Source organism: Gopherus evgoodei, chromosome 23, assembly GCF_007399415.2.
Source record: "Gopherus evgoodei ecotype Sinaloan lineage chromosome 23, rGopEvg1_v1.p, whole genome shotgun sequence".
Lineage (NCBI taxonomy): Eukaryota > Metazoa > Chordata > Testudines > Testudinidae > Gopherus > Gopherus evgoodei.
Window position 1 is genome coordinate 15,032,140 of NC_044344.1, and position 16,382 is coordinate 15,048,521.

At 50.5% G+C, this 16,382-nt stretch overlaps 1 protein-coding gene across 3 annotated transcripts in view; it reads right to left on the bottom strand.

The window, feature by feature from the left end:
• Nucleotides 1-8,190: 8,190 nt before the first annotated feature.
• SCN4A (sodium voltage-gated channel alpha subunit 4) overlaps nt 8,191-16,382 on the bottom strand; it is a 176,736-nt gene continuing 168,544 nt past the window's right edge. For all 3 annotated transcript variants that reach the window (XM_030541361.1, XM_030541362.1, XM_030541363.1), the window contains exons 24-26: nt 15,715-15,819; nt 11,597-11,867; nt 8,191-9,692 (exon numbers count right to left, since the gene is read on the bottom strand). In XM_030541361.1, coding sequence (XP_030397221.1) covers nt 8,494-9,692; nt 11,597-11,867; nt 15,715-15,819 — 1,575 coding nt within the window. In that variant the 3' untranslated portion in view covers nt 8,191-8,493. The remainder of the gene's footprint in view (nt 9,693-11,596; nt 11,868-15,714; nt 15,820-16,382) is intronic.

Consider the following 16,382-nt stretch of genomic DNA (forward strand, 5'->3'; position numbering starts at 1 on the left):
TCTTGTAGCGTGGAGCCCAAAACTGGACACAGTACTCCAGATGAGGCCTTATCAATATCGAATAGAGGGGAATGATCATGTCCCTTGATCTGCTGGCAATGCCCCTACTTACACAGTCCTAAATGCCATTAGCCTTCTTGGCAACAAGGGCACACTGTTGACTCATATCCAGCTTCTCGTCCACTGTAACCGCTAGGTGCTTTTCTACAGAACGGCTTCCTAGATATTCGGTCCCTAGTCTGTAGCAGTGCATAGGATTCTTTCATCCTAAGTGCAGGTCTCTGCACTTGTCCTTGTCAAACCTCATCAGATTTATTTTGGCCCAATCCTCTAATTTGTCTAGGTCCCTCTATATCCTATCCCTACCCTCCAGCGTATCTACCACTCCTCCCAGTTTAGTGTCATCTGCAAACTTGCTGAGGGTGCAGTCCTAGCCATCCTCCAGATCATTAATGAAGATATTGAACAAAATCGGCCCCAGGACCGACTCTTGGGGCACTCCACTTGATACTGGCTGCTAACTAGACATGGAGCCATTGATCACTACCCGTTGAGCCTAATGATCTAGTCAGCTTTCTATCCACCTTATAGTCCATTCATCCAGCCAATACTTCTTTAACTTGCCTGCAAGAATACTGTAGGAGACCTTATCAAAAGCTTTGCTAAAGTTAAGAAATAACACATCCACTGCTTTCCCATCATCCACAGAGCCAGTTATCTCGTCATAGAAGGCAATTAGGTTAGTTAGGCATGACTTACCCTTGGTGAATCCATGCTGACTGTTCTGGATCACTTTCCTCTCCTCTAAGTGCTTCAGAATTGATTCCTTGAGGACCTGCTCCATGACTTTTCCAGGGACTGAGGTGAGGCTGATGGCCTGTAGTTCTCCAGATTCTTCTTGTTCCTTTCTTCCCATCTCCATAAGTTTTCAAAGATAATGTACAATGGCTCTATAATCACATCTGCCAACCCCTTTTGCCCCCTCAGATGCAGCACATCCAGCCCCATGGACTTGTGCTTGTTCAGCTTTTCTAAATAGTCCCGAACCACTTCTTTCTCCACAGAGAGATGGTCACCTTCTCCCCATACTGTGCTGCCCAATGCAGCAGTCTGGGAGCTGACCTTGTCTGTGAAGACAGAGGCAGAAAAAGCATTGAGTCCATTAGCTTTTTCCACATCCTCTGTCACTAGGTTGCCTCCTTCATTCAGTAAATACCTTCCCCCTTTCCAGTAACTTGAGCAGTAGTCTGTCTAACTGCCTTCCCACCTGCTGACAAGAATATCCCCCAGCTGACTGTCCTTTAGCTGCACCACTTCACCCACCCAGTGCACCACTCACACCTGGGATCAGGAAGTAGATTTGCATATGGATACTGCTATCTTCACTCCTGAGGGGACCTCTTGTCTGGAGACATCATCACCTAATCTATCTTTGTAGCTCAGATTTATTAAGATGCTAGCTCCAGGTAATTCTGCAGCTGTCTGTTGTATCATCTCTGGTAAGAAAGTTTTCAGCCTGCCTTTTCTCTCACAGTGAAGTCCCCACAGAAGACCCAAAAAGCACTTGTGATTCTTGAGGAGAGTTTCCACTCTTGGTAACAAGCTTTTCATTATAATACAAAAACTCTTTTGGACAGAGTCTTTGTTTGGAGCCCACTACCTGCCAACACCCTAGTTCAAGTATAGTTATGGTGACTTCTTGAGTGTCACTAGAAGAACTGTGGGTAGGTAGTTTATGCAAATGAAGTTCTCTATGGCAGCACTTTTCCTTCTTCATCAATAGAGGGAGTAGTGAGCTCTTTCCTGTCCAGAGTTCCTGGCCACAGGACTTACATTATTTAACATTCATATAATGCCAGTTCCTAGGGACAAACTGGTTTTGGGCTCCATTGCACTGGGCAAACATAGAACCAGTGACAATCCCTGCTCCAAAGAGTGTCCAATCCAAGAGATAAGATTGAATAAGCGCATGAGATGCACAAGTGGTCTGGGGCGGAAGAGACAGCATGACAAAAATAAAGGACAGTGCACATTGCCTCGCCGACTGGCACAGTGCTCCCAGGTGTCTCTGAACGATTGTAATTAGTCTGTGCAACCAGAGAATGCTGGCAGCTTGCTTACAGAGGTCACAAATTCTGTAGAAAAGCACTTATTCTTAGAGCAGTTCTTCAGGGTTTTCCCTGGTTGTTTGGACCTTCCTAGCCCATTTAAATGGCAACCAGGTATTAAGCAAGCCTGGGGTTCTCCCAGCTGTTTACCACAAAAGCCAAGAAAGTGTGTTTGTGTCTTCAGTGGACAGGAACACCGTGTTACCTGCCCTTTAGGTCTCTGACTCCAGGCAGTGTATGCAGATGTGTTCTTTGCTGGGCTATTCCTATTCATCATGGAGTTGGGTTTCACTTGTGTCCTTTTGGCAGCTCCAATGTGACACAGAGAGAAGGCGAAGGCTGTATCCGAACTCCACCGCATGGTTTGCTCCAGAGCCTGCCGTTCTGAACCTGGATGCCACGGGGGACATGCTGTGCCACTGCAAGAAGAAAACAATTCTCCAGGATCTGTTTATCAGGAGGCTGCCTGGTCAGCCCTGCCAGTGGCATTATGGGAAGAGAGTCCCACCCCGTGTGAAGTCGGTTCAGCCCACTCCTGCTCCCATCACGCTGACCCTTTCCCGGCCCATCATGGCTGAACTGGACCAGAGGAGACACTTGTTCTGCCTAGGGTGGTCAGGGCCTGGTTTTTGACCAGACAGTCCAGTCAAAAAGAGGACCTGACAGCGTCCAGTCAGATCTACTGACTGGACACCCAAAGTCTGATTACTTCAAGCGGGGGAGGCGCTGGGTCATCACCTGCTTCAGCCCCTACTCAGCTGAGGCTGCCGTCTACCTGCGGCGTCGGGTGGCTGCAGCTCCCAGCCCCGGCTCCAAAGGTGAATCCCTCCTGACACGGGTGGGGTGGGTGGTAGGGGAAAAGCAGCGAGCGACATGAGGAGAGGAGAAGAGAAGTGGATCAGGATGGGGCCTTAGCAAGAGGCAGGGCAGGGCAGGGCAGGGAGTTTGGGGGAGTAAACGGGGCAGGAGTGGGAATCTTAGAATATCAGGGTTGGAAGGGACCTCAGGAGGTCATCTAGTCCAACCCCCTGCTCACAGCAGGACCAATCCCCAACTAAATCATCCCAGCCAGGGCTTTGTCAAGCCTGACCTTAAAAACCTCTCAGGAAGGACCCTGGGGGAAGGGGCAAAGCAGGGGAGGTTCCAGCCCTCTTACTGTAGTGTCCAGTTTTTAAATATTACCACTTTAGCAACTCTAGCTCTGCCCTGGCCCAGCTGCAGGACTCCCCACAGAACTGCCCAAACGAGCAGCTGATGAGGATTCAGTGGGTGGGAGACATCTTGGCTGCTCGCTGCAGGAGATGCGGGGGGCTGCCAGTTGCTGGACGGGGCTGAGAGGGACTTGGCTGCTGGGCTCTGGAGATGGAGGCTCAGGAGTGAATTCCCGGGGGAGTCCCAGGGTCTGGACGGCTGTGAGGGGAGGGATTAGGATCTTTGTGACTTGGTACATGTGGGAGAGCTAGGAGGATTTTGGCACCCGAGGGTGGGGGTCAGCAGTTACCATGGGGATCTGTACCGCCATTGAGTCTAAGGCCAGAAGGGTCCATCGGATCGGCACGTCGCCTTCCTGCACAGCAGAGGCCGAGAATCTCCCTGTGACCCCTGTACTGAGCACCCCAATGTACAGATCTGGGATGGGCTGGCTTAGGCGTAGCCCGTACCATCCTTGCCTTTGCATGGGAGGGAGGGGGCAGATTTTCAGAAGCTCCCAGCACCCACAGTTGGGGCCAGGTTCCTTAGCACGTTCAGTGCCCCCCCACGGTGGCACCCAATATGACCCTGTTGGCCTTTGAACTGTAATCACTGTGAGGGGCCCAGCCTGACCCCAAACCGACACTGCAAACAGCCCTTTAGCCTGAGCCCTGTGAGCCTGTCAGGGGGCATGGGCCAGCCCCAGGTGTCTAACTGTAGTGCGGACAGACCCACAGAGACCTGATTGTGGAGAGTCCAAAATCTGCCAAGATCTGAACACTCCTTTGCAACAGGGAAGCAAAATGGCTTGTAGGGCTGCTATGCTGCAGTGGAACAGAGCGACTCCACCAGACGGTTGGGGTTTAGTTGGCCAGGCACCCTGTCCCCTGCTCTTTCCAGGTGCTTTGCCGCTGCCTCACCCTAGAACCACAGGATATGACTACACTGCATGGGAGCCCAGGGCTGCGGGACCTGGGCTTGCGCGTCCACACTGCACTGCAAACCTGGGTTTACAACTGCAGGTCTGATAGTTGTGCTGATGCGTTCACATTGCACTGTATACTGCTGCATCCACACTACATGATGACAGGGCTTGGACCTGAGTCACAGCAGGACTTGGGCTCTGACCTCCCCTACCCACCAGGGGCCCAGGAGCTGGCTGACCCAAATCAGACCGATTTGTGTGTGGACAGAAGTGGGGACTTGGGCTCAAACCTGAGTCAGTCCTGGGCTTAGTGTGCCATGTAGACACACACAGCCTTGTGCTCTGGCCTGCGTTAGGTGGGCCCCTTGGCAGCTGTGCGCCGTTTTGTGCTGAGCCAGGCCTCCTGGCTGTGTGGGGTGGGGCAGGCAGGCTGGCTGAGGGTTGGCAGGGAGCTACCACAACTGGAGCTCAAGCATTAGCCACGCAGGGGCTGAGCTGACCTGCTAGTTTGAAGCCCTAAAGAATGAAGCTACTTCTCCAGTCCCCCCCGCCCCAAACCCTTTCTCTTTTAAATGGACCTGGCAAATTAAAACACTCTGCTGGGTGGGCAGGCGGCGGGCGGGTGGGAGCTCCAAGGACCCAAGCTAAGTAGCTCAGGGGATGGGTGAACCTCGGGTTAGCAGGCCAGCAAGTGCTGTGTGGTGGATTGGACTCCAAGGGGTTAATGGGAATGTTGGCAGCTGATGTAACACAAATCAGAAACGTTTCTAAACAGGATTGAGCATTTCCAGTTTTTATTTTAAGAAATATACAAAGAGAAATTGCTCGAGCTCATTGACTGAAACTCCCTGGTATTCTTCCACCCCTGCCCAACCAGTATGGACAAGCAACGGCGGCTGTAAAACATCTCAGTTGCCAGGACCGCACCCCCCTTTCTCCACGGAAGTTCACAAGTAAACACACCTGTCAAGCAGTGACTAGCCCCATTGCCCTGGGCACGCTGACATCACACAGTGCTGCTGATGAGCGGAGAACTTTGTTGCCTGCAGCAAAGATGCTCACCCTGCCACCCCAGCCCCCAAGAGGATTTGAACACTAACCGTCTGCTGCTGGTTTGAGCCAAGTACACTCAGAGGAAGAGCCCACAGGACCAGGGGCAGCAAGTTATATGGGTCCGTGGTGCCTGTGCTCCAAGAATATTCAGAGCATGGGGACCAGCTCTACCAATGTTTGGGGCTGGGTCTCTCCTCCATCCCCACCTGCCTTCCCCATGAGCATCTCCCGGCCCCACCTGCTGCCCCCAGGCGATTTAAAAGGGTCCTGGGGCCCCTGCCACCACCACTGGCAGTGCAGCAGGGCGAAAGCGGCCTCCTGCCCGCCCTCGCTCCGCATGGCACGCCACTCCTGGAAGCAGCCGGCCCGTCCCTGCAGCCCCTGGGGGTAGGGTGTCTCCGCACACTGCCCCCGCCCCAATTCTGCCATTGGAACTGCAGCCAATGGGAGCTGTGGGGGCAGTGCCTGCGGGCAGTGACTCATGCAGACTCCTGGCCCCCCATCTAGGAGCCGCTGCCAGAGTGGTGTGTGGGTCTCTTTCAGGAGCTGTCCAAGGTAAGCGCTGTATCCCCACATCCCCTGCTGCACCCCAACCCCCTGCCCCAGCCCAGAGCCCGCACCCAAACTCCCTCCCAGAGCCTTAGGCATGGGGGTGGGGGGACTTGGAGAATTCTGGCCACCACCAAAAATTACACAAACCTGCCGCTCCTGCGCAGGACCCTGCATTAGGAGAAATCACCCTTTTTCTACTGGAAGAGCCCTTGGGAAAGTTACTGGGGACAATAACCCAGACAAGGCTGGTCAGGAAGAACAAACTGTTCGTTAACAGCAGGTCTCTCTCTGGGCAGCTGGCTCCCAGCCTAGTTGCTGCAGACTGAGGGTGGATTTGCAGCCCTGGTTAAGTCAGTGGCAAAACACTGATTGGCTCCAACAGGCCGGGACTTCCCCCTGCTTGGTTCCTGAATCGCAGTCACAACATCCAGCAGGAAGGAGACCCAAGGGGAAGGAAGAACAGTTCTATCAGCACAGAAATCATGCAGGGCCAAATCCCTGCCTGCCTCCAGAGGGGCTTTCTGCTTCTGCCTGGGGGTACCGTGGGACGCAGGCCTGCCTCGTCCCACGCCATGATGCCCTGGCAGAGTCACTCTACAGCTGCTACACCAGCAGCCCCACAGCCCTGGGCAGGGGCCCTGTGTGCAGGGCCCTTGTGCTCAGTGAATCTTCAGGCTATGTCCCTGGCTCCCCCTGACCTCCCCCAATCCACCCACCCTGGTGCTCCGGAGGGGCTGGCTCTTCCACCCTCTGCAGCAGCACCATTCCCTTTGCTCTCCGGCTGTGCGCGCCCACGCCGGCGGGGAGGGGAGGGCAGGAGTCACGGCTTGAGCCTGCACCAGTGGAAGCTTTTCCCATTGGGCAAGTTCAAGTGAAACAGCTCCAGCCCAACGTGTGCGTAACCTTGAGCCTGCGAGCAGCCCCACTGGAACCCACTGAGCGACTCCCAGGCTTAACGCTAAGCATGGGCTGGGACGTGTTTTGGGGGGGCAGGGGAATGCATTGAGACCCAAGCTGAGCGTGCCATGCTGCCCCCATGCTGACTGCCTGCCAGGGAGTTGCTAGGAGCTTGGCCTGAGCTGGGGCTGCAAGATCAGGCCCCCACTTCCCCAGGAGTCTGGAAAACAAACCTCTAGAGAGGGGCCCAGCTGCCCAGGGCTGGCTAGACCCAGGGCCCTTCGTAATGGCCACTGGTGATGCTCAATGACCCTTTGGCACCTCTGACACTTCATCTGAAAAAGAAACTGAACAGAAGAGCATGACTCCATTAGCCAAAGCTGAGCAGGTTACAGCTTACATTACGCAGCGCAACTATTGCTCTAGTTCACAGCTCGATAGCGGATGGTGCAGCTCTGAGCAAATCCACAGTCTGATCAAGACAAAGGATTCGGAGTCAAAACTAATCAGTTAGGAAGGCCTGTTTTGAAACTCTGCCCCATCTGTTTCCACAGCAGAAAGTCCAACTCCACACTAAAGAGACGTGATAGAAAAGTCTCCCCGCCCACTCAGAGGTCACTGTGTATGGGAGGAGGAGTTGGCTGTAAGATTTAGAAAAGGGAAACAGTATTTCTAAAGTGACTTTTTGCTTTACTATTTTAGGCTTTGCACATATGTTTTGCCCTGATATGTACTATCCTCCCAGAGGACTGTTAATTCACAAGGTGGGAGGAAGGTATTAATCACCAAGAAAGCACAAGGTTTTCCACGAGTAGATATCAATTCTGTAAATGTACCTGATCAAGGAATTCATTATAAATATTCCAGTGCAACCAAACTGTTTTATCACCTGATCTGGCTCCACACGGCAGCCCATGACTTGATGGGAACAAAGATTTCCTGCTCCAGGAGATGTGCCTTAGTTAAGATTTGGGGAAGCTGGACTAGAGGTATTTCTGTATTTGGGAACTAGTCCCCATACGCCATATTTTGGTAACTATTTTCCTTTCACATAATCTAGTTCCTAGACTAAATGGGAATCCAGAAAAGCAGCGTGGAAATAACTAGTTGATGTTCCTACTGTTCCGAGCTGAATGTTTTCTGGTGTAGATGGGTGTTCTGAAAAACTTTACAAGCTGGCATTTAACCCTGAGAATATAGCTGCAGATTTTTTTTACTATGCAAACAAATCTTTAAGACATAATTGCACTTTTACTGTATATAACAAAAATCCATAACGCCTATTCAAATATTCAAAAGAAAGGTGCTACTTTTAAGACATAGGAGATTTTTGTTCACAAAACCTTATCTTTTCTGCAATTATTTTTAATATTATTTCACTTGGCTCATCTCTCTCCTCTAATTCATTGCACTTCGGGAACAATAACTGGGCAAACACCTCAAGTGTGAAATAATATTAAAAAATAATTTTGAAAATAAAAGGAGAGCCATACCCAGTCGTTAACTTCTGAAACACATCGCTACCATGGTTATATCATTTTAAAACTTAGTGTTTCTCTTTCACCAGCAACAGAGAGATTTCACATTTACCTCAGAAGAAAAATACTCAACGTGGTAATGAATATGAGGTTCTGTTTAAAAAGCTAAGATGGGTCTGAAATACAGTAATATGGCGTTAGCTGTCTATAGAGAGGGATATGGGTGCGTTCTTGCAGAAGAAATACAAATGGAGTCTTTGCAGGATAGGAAGATGAAACGTGCTTTCTGTTATACTAATGACTCTTTCACCTCTTGCTCCTCATCCTGTTTTTTCACCTCACTAGGAGCAGCTGGAGTCTCTGGGCTTGCAACTGGTGCTGCAAGAGCCAGGCCTGGGGCCATTTCCAGGTGTGTATCACTGTTCCCATAAATCTCGTTCATTTTGTCTGCAATTAGTCCTTCCTTTTCCGGTGCTCCCTCTGCAAAGACCATGGCTCCCTCCTGACTATGCCTGTACAGATAAGACGCCTGTTTCATTGACCGCTTTAGTAAATACCTTCGGAAGGCTCTTTGGATTTTTATGGCACAGACTTCTTCGTGCTTCCTTTTCAAAGTTGTAGTGATGGGTTCATAGGAAACCTTGGATGGGTTGGCAGCCATGAATTTCTCCTCCATTGTGGCTTTCAAGCCATCCATTTCTCCTGAGTCACCCAGCACTTCTTTAGTCAGCGCAAAGAGAATATCCAGACAGTGGATTTTATCTCCGACAACCATCGGTAAATCCATGGTGATTAATTTAATCTTGTTTGGTTTGGCAATCTTGAGTGGCTCTTGCAAGATGTCTACAAAATCCGACAGCACGCTGTACGCGATAAACTGGGTGGCATCTGGATCAAACTTCTCCCACGTTTCATAGAACATTTCAAAGTCATCTTCGCAGAGTGGTTCGCTGCTCTCCTCTGTAGCCACGTTGAAGTTCTCCAGGATGATGGCGATGTACATGTTCACAACGATCAGAAAGGAGATGATGATGTAGGTGCAGAAAAAGCAGATGCCAATAGATGGGTTGCCGCAGTTTCCTTTTACTGAACTTCCGGGATTCTCCAAGTCAGGGTCGCAGTCCGGTGGGCCACTGTTCAGGATAGGGTTGAGGAGACCATCCCACCCGGCAGACGTCGTGATCTGAAACAAACAGATGATGCTGTTCCCAAACGTCTCAAAATTGAAGATGTCGTCGATCCCAGACTCCTTCTTGACATAGGCAAAGTTGGACATCCCGAAGATGGAGTAAATGAACATCACCAAGAACAGCAGGAGGCCGATGTTGAACAAAGCAGGGAGAGACATCATTAAAGCAAACAAGAGAGTCCGGATTCCTTTTGCTCCTCGGATCAGCCGCAGAACACGCCCAATTCTTGCCAACCTGATCACCCTGAAGAGGGTGGGGGACACAAAGTACTTCTCTATGATGTCAGCAAGGACGATACCTGAAAAGGGGTGCAAAGAAAGTAAGCATGGCTGACTCCATGAGCTGAAATAGTGAAGCAACGGGTAACCTGCTCTGGGGTCTACATGCACCCTCTGTGCTGGAGAGCTGAGAAGGTGAATGTGTGTGAAGGCAAGGGTGCTTAGCAGAGGACCATAAACTCACATGGGCTGGAAAAGGCCTCAGGAAAGTTCCCTAGCCAGTGCTGCTGCATAATCCTATGTTCCCGGTGATTTGCCATCCAGCCACCATCTAAGAATCCAGCATGTCCCACTGCTACTTGCCCCATTGCCTGATGTATTTCATGGTTGAAAGGTTTTGCTTACTGCTCAATCTAACCCTTGCTCTTTGCTGTTTCCCTCTGGCACTTCTCTCTTGCTAAACGTGACAATCATGCTTTAGCCCCCTATTCTTCCACACAGGGAGAACAGGGAGAGGCTGGTGAGCAAAGACGGTGCAGCAGTTAGGGCAGTAGAAGTGGATTTGAGGCATTCTGGCTTCGAATTCCAGCTGTGCCACATGTCCTGTGTGATCTTGGCCTCACCTGCCTGTCTGTAACGGGGAATTGCCCTGTGCCCCAGGGGTGTTCCGAGGATACAGTGGGAACAGGTGGCCCTTATTATTTTGAATGTATAAGTTTATCTAAAACAGCCTTGTAGTGCACATGCAAAGCTTAAAATGTACCAACTCGTCGCTAATGAGACACGCCCTCCCAGAAACAAGAAGTCCCTCCGAGCCCCTTGCTGCACCCCAGTCCATGCTAGAGGGGTGTGCTGTACAGTTCCTCCTGAAAGCTGAAAGCGGGGAGGAAGGGAGCCCTCTGCGAGGTGCCTAGGGTTGCAGACAGACCTGAATCCCTTGGAGAAGGGGAGGTCTGCCCATATAGGATCCCTTTATGCATGGAACCCAGGGAGTTGCTTTTGGTGAGAACGTGGGGTAGGATTTGTGGGAAGCACTTTAGGGTGCACGCTCAGGGAAGGTTTTAGTGAGCACACAGGAAGGAGTTTTTTAGGGTAAGCACCTGGGGAGCAGGACCAGGTTAAGGCATAAGCACAATGGGCCCCTGCACTTGGAGTCATGTGAATCTCAGCTTTAATATATATAAATAATCATGTTTCTAGCTCTCCTGGTTGTGAAGAAAGTCTTGAAAACATGCGCTGAGCATGACAATGCAGAGACAGCTATCTGAGTCTAGTATCAGAGGGGTAGCCGTGTTAGTCTGGATCTGTAAAAGCAGCAAAGAATCCTGCGGCACCTTACAGACTAACAGATGTTTTGGAGCATGAGCTTTCGTGGGTGAATATGTGGGTCATGCATCCGACGAGGTGGGTATTAACCCACGAAAGCTCATGCTCCAAAACGTCTGTTAGTCTATAAGGTGCCGCAGGATTCTTTGCTGCTGTCTGAGTCTGCAGACAGCCTGACAGTTGCTCTAAAAGGGGTGAAATGTCCCATGCATCCCTATGGGCTGTTAACTCTGAAACCCGCTGCTTTGGGGGCTCTGCCACCCTCCCACCTCTTCTAGGGTGACTGATGTTGGTAGGGTCCCCCCACACCGAGTCCTCTATCTAAGGAGGGAGGCAGGATGACGTGTCCTCCTTCCTATAGGGTGGACTTCTGCCCATCTGAACAGTGCTCAGGGGAGGCCCAGTCTGTCCAAAGAGGAATGGTGGTGGGTTTCTCAAAGTGACTCATAGAGGGTGTCCACTCCTACCACCACTCCAGAAGGCACAGGAACAGTGGCAGAGCTAGGGCTCCAAGGCAGGGCCATGGGTCTCCCAGGTAGGGAGGTGCCACCATACCCATATTTCCCATCTGGACATTTCTTCTCTATCTTGGTTGCTACAGAACCCACTTGGCGGCTTGCCTGAGTCAATGGAAATGCAGCTGGTGGCCGGTGCTTACCTCCGATGGAGAGGATGACCACCACAAAGTCGAAGATATTCCAGCCGATGGTGAAGTAGTAATAGCGCAAGGCAAACATTTTGAGCAAGCACTCGCCCGTGAAGATGATGATGAAAATCATGTTGATATTGTAGAGGATGTTGATTTTGGTTGGGCTTTGGTCATCTGTTTCAACCATCATGGTCACCATGTTAAGACAAATCAGGACCATGATGATGATGTCAAAAGCTTGCTTTGTCACAATGTCAAACACCAGCCCCTGACATTTGTTCTTTAATACACGGAACGTGGGTGAAGATGAAGGCAGAAGGACAAGCCAGGAGGTGGAATGGAGAGACAAGGCACAGTGGAGAATGAAGACAAAAATGGAAAGAGAGGGAGAGAAACAGTGTTTAGAAGAGGACAGAGACCCATCTGTCTTATCCCTTGTGCAGTGTGATCATGCAACAAGGATGTGGGCGCAGAGCCTCCCATGAGAGTTAGGCACCTAAATATCTTTGAGGATCTGGGCCGTGCTGCCTGGAGTGCTGTGGGCCCCTCACCTGCTGCTGAGGTCAGTGGGTGTTGCAAGTGGAGCCTAGCTGGCACATGTCTCATATGTTATGATGTAATAATGACATGTCTCCCAAGCGCCAGGCTCAATGACTGGGCCTCCCCATGATGGATCATTATTGAACCCTAATTAATGCCAGTTGCTTATCATGGCAAAAATGGGAAAGGTCATCACTGTGTTATGGGGAGGGAATGTCTTTTATTGGACCAAGTTGTGTAGTGAAAGAGACAAGCTTTCGAGCTACAGAGCTGTGACACTCTCAGGACCTTTCCCAGTCCTGAAGAAGAGCTCTGTGTGGCTCCAAAAGCTTGTCTCTTTCACCAACACAAGTTGGTCCACTAAAAGACAATCCCTCCCCTACCTTGTCTCTCTAATATCCTGGTACCGACATGGCTACAACAGCACTGCAAACAGCATTTGAGTTGCACCTGTTCAAAAAAGTCAAAGTCACAATCGTCTAATTATTGACCACCCCGATTTTCTATTCTAGGACCGTTAACAGCTGCCAGGAATAGGGAAAAGCTGGGGATTTTCACAAGAGCTGGTCCATCTAGCCCGGTATCCTGTCTCCAAGAGCAACCAGTAAAGAGCTTCAGGGGGAGTGCACAGAACAGGCCAATTTTGGAGCGATCCACTCCTTGTCTTCCCCTCCTAGCTTCTGCCAGTCAGAGGTTTAGACCCAGGGCATGGGGTTGCATCCCTGGCCATCTTGGCTAATAGCCATTGATGGACCTATCCTCCATGAACTGATTAATTCTTATTTGAAACCAGTTATACTTTTGGCCTTCACAATATCGCCTGGCAATGAGTTCCACAGGTTAATTGTACAATGTGGTGAAAAAGTACTTCCTCTTGTTTGTATTAAACCTGCTGCTTATTAATTTTATCGGGAGACCCCTGGTGTTTGTATTGTGGGAAAAGGTAATTAACACTTCTCTCTTCCTTTTTGCTACACAGTCATCATTTTATAGACCTGTCATATGCCCTCTTAATTGTCTCTTTTCTAAGCTGAATAGCCCAAATCTTTTTAATCTCTCCTCATATGGTAGCTAGACCAGACCCTTGATTACCTTTGTTGCCCTTCTCTGAATTTTTTCTAGTTCCACTATATCCTTTTTGAAATGGGGCGAACAGACCCGCACGCAGTATTCCAGGGCTGGATTTAGATAGTGGCATTGTGATATTTTGGTCTTGGTTTCTAGTCCTTTTCTAACATTCTGGTAGCTTTTTAACTGCTGCTGCACACTGAGCAGATGTTTTCAGAGAACTCTGCAGTGACTCCAAGATCTCTTTCATGAGTGGTAACAGCTAATTTAGACCAGCGGTTCTCAATGAGGGGCTTGGACCCCTGGGGGGCCACAAGTAGGTTTCAGGGGGTCCACCAAGCAGGGCTGGCATTAGACTTGCTGGGGCCCAGGGCAGAAAGCTGAAGCCCCACCTCCTGGGGCTGAAGCCAAAGCCTGAGCAACTTAGCTCTGCAGGGCCCTCTATGGCATGGGGCTCCGGGCAATTGCCCTGCTTGCTACCCCCTAACGCCAACCCTGGCTTTTATATGCAGAAAAAACAGTTGTTATGGCACAGGTGGGCTGTGGAGTTCTTATAGCATGTTGAGGGTGCCTCAAAAAGAAAAAGTCTTGAGAACCCCTAATTTACACCCCATCATTAGAAGCACTTGACTATCCTCGGCACCTTTGAAAACCTGAACCCGAATGCTTGGCAGAGCCAAATGTGCAGCAATTGCTGGAGAGGTAAAAGACCAGAGGTGAAATGCTGCTTCCAGGGAAATCAATGGGAGTTTTGCCTTTGGCTTCAATGTGGCCAGGATTTCACCCCAAGCCCATGCCTGAGCAAACCCTGAGCATCTTGGAGTTTGCCACAAAACTCATTGGCCATTATGAACATCAAGCTGTAACACTGACACATATCTGGGAGTGTGACATGAGGCTCACGCAGAAAGGAAAATACATGCACTACGAGAAAGAACAGTTCGAAGATGGCGCAGTGACAGAATTGTGTTTGCTAGGAGAACAGCTGCGCGCCATTTGGAAGTTTTAAGGAAAGGAAAACTTAAAGAAATCCAAATGAGCAAGTGATTTATAAAGCTGAAGTAGAAACAGCTAACAGGAAAAGGGGATTTGGGAGGTGGTGTCACAGGAATAACAATCTCTCACATTGCCCTTTTCATCAAGAGATCTCAGTGTGCTTTCCAAAGCACATCAGTATCCATATCATTATCCCTATTTTACCATTGGGGAAACTGAGGCACAAGCAGGTGAAGTGACTTGTCCATGATTGCCCAGCAGGCCAGGATCAGAAATGGGATGAGAACTGGTCTCCTGAGCCCCAGTGACTGCTCTAGCCACTAGGAAATGCTGCCTCTTTCCCTCACAGAGCTGATGGGCTCAGCCAGATTCAAAATTCAAAGAAGGTGGCATTTTTAAAACCACTGCCACTCTCACCATTCCAACAACCAAGGGGCTGTGCTCATGGTCCCAGCAGGGCCCTTCTGTCCTAGCAGCATTTGAAATGGCTGGGAACATCTAACACGCTCAGCATGCGCTCTCAGCACGTCCTGCCAGATACCCACCCGTCCTGGCTCGGCCTCCAGAACAGCATGGACTAAACTAGCTTTATCTGCTTTGTGGGTTTTGAGCCTTCTGGGGGGAAGCTGCCTGCTCCCCCACAAGTGCTCCCCTTGGCTGCCCAGAGAGGTCACCACATGCCTTCCCCTGTCTCCTGGGCTAGGGGAGCTGCCTCTCCCCCACTAGCCATTGCCTTCCCTTATCACTGTCCTGCCTCCTCCCCATACCTTTCTTCCTCCCTTTTGTCTAGGAACCACAGGCAGGGGATGGAATCACCTGGGCTGGACGGTAATCAGGACACCGGGCAAATACTCAGTGCTTGTGAAAAGGGCTATGGGACAAGAGATGGGCAGGACGTTGGGGCACGTCACAGCTGAAAGATAGCAGCAGGAGGACTCTAACACCATGGGGGGCCATGGAGGAATCCCCCACCTAGTTTCCTGGGAGGTTTCCTCTCCACAGGGCTGATTCTGGGAGATGCTAAGTGCCCCCCCCACACACAATGTGCTGAGCACGCTCAGCTCCCAGCGAGGAAGTCAGTCCTCAGTGCTTCTCAGGGTCAGGTGCTCGGCAAGTGCTCAAGCAAGTACTCAGGGGTACCTGGGCAAGTACTCAGGGTCAGGTCCTGGCCCATTGGGGGTAAGCCCTTAGTTAGAGTCAGTTCTTCTGAAGTCACAGCAGGAGACCATAACAAAAAGAAACCAGTCTATGGTGCATTAAATACTCCACTAGTACTGTATGGCTGAAGGGCTTGGTTTTCAGGGTGCTCACCCAAGACGCTGCCTCTCTGAAACTCCATCCTGGCTGCTTGTTGCCAGATGTAAAAGCATAGGAGCTCTTTGTTGAGTGGAAACAGTGATCCGAGGGGCATCACAAAACCTGATTGCCCCACTGGACACCTCGCCCTGGCTCATGCTTGTCGGCACCCTTTCTGTTTAAACACCCCCTCCCACTAGCCCTCAAACGCTTTTAACATGCCATACATGGGGCCTGGGGATTGGCTTCTGGGGCTTCTTTGATCCAAGCTTTTTCATGGCGTTGTAGTATTTCTTCTGCTCCTCCGTCATGAAGATGTCCTTCCCTCCAAAGTATAAAAGGAATCGCCATTATTAGACTTGGATACATTTTGGTTTTTAACAAGCATCTGCACCAGCTTCCAGTAACACTGGGAGGAATTTGCTGCTCTGGGAAGTCTTGGGGCTTGGCTACACTACAAAATTAAGTCGACTTAGTTGAAGTACAGCCACCGCAGTAATTAAAGCAGCGGTTTATGTCCACACTATGCTCCTTCTGTCAGCGGTGCATGTCCTCCCCAGAAGTGCTTCTACTGACTGAAGGGAGGCATTGTGGGGCACTGACAGCTGGAGTCTCCCTGCCTCAGCTGTCAGCCAGGCACATGACTCATAGTTGCCCCCATCAGGCGATGTAAGTAACGCAGTCTCTACACGGACACTGCATTGCCCTGACCACATTAATCTAAGCACTACACCTCTCACAGGGGTGGAGTTATTAGGCCGGGGTAATGGGTGACTTATATCACTGGGAGTATCGTTGTAGTGTAGACACTGACACAGTGAGGTCCATGTTAGCTGCCTTATGCCCACCTAACTCTGCAGTGTAGACCAGGCCTTTCTCTGCTGGGGACAGCTTC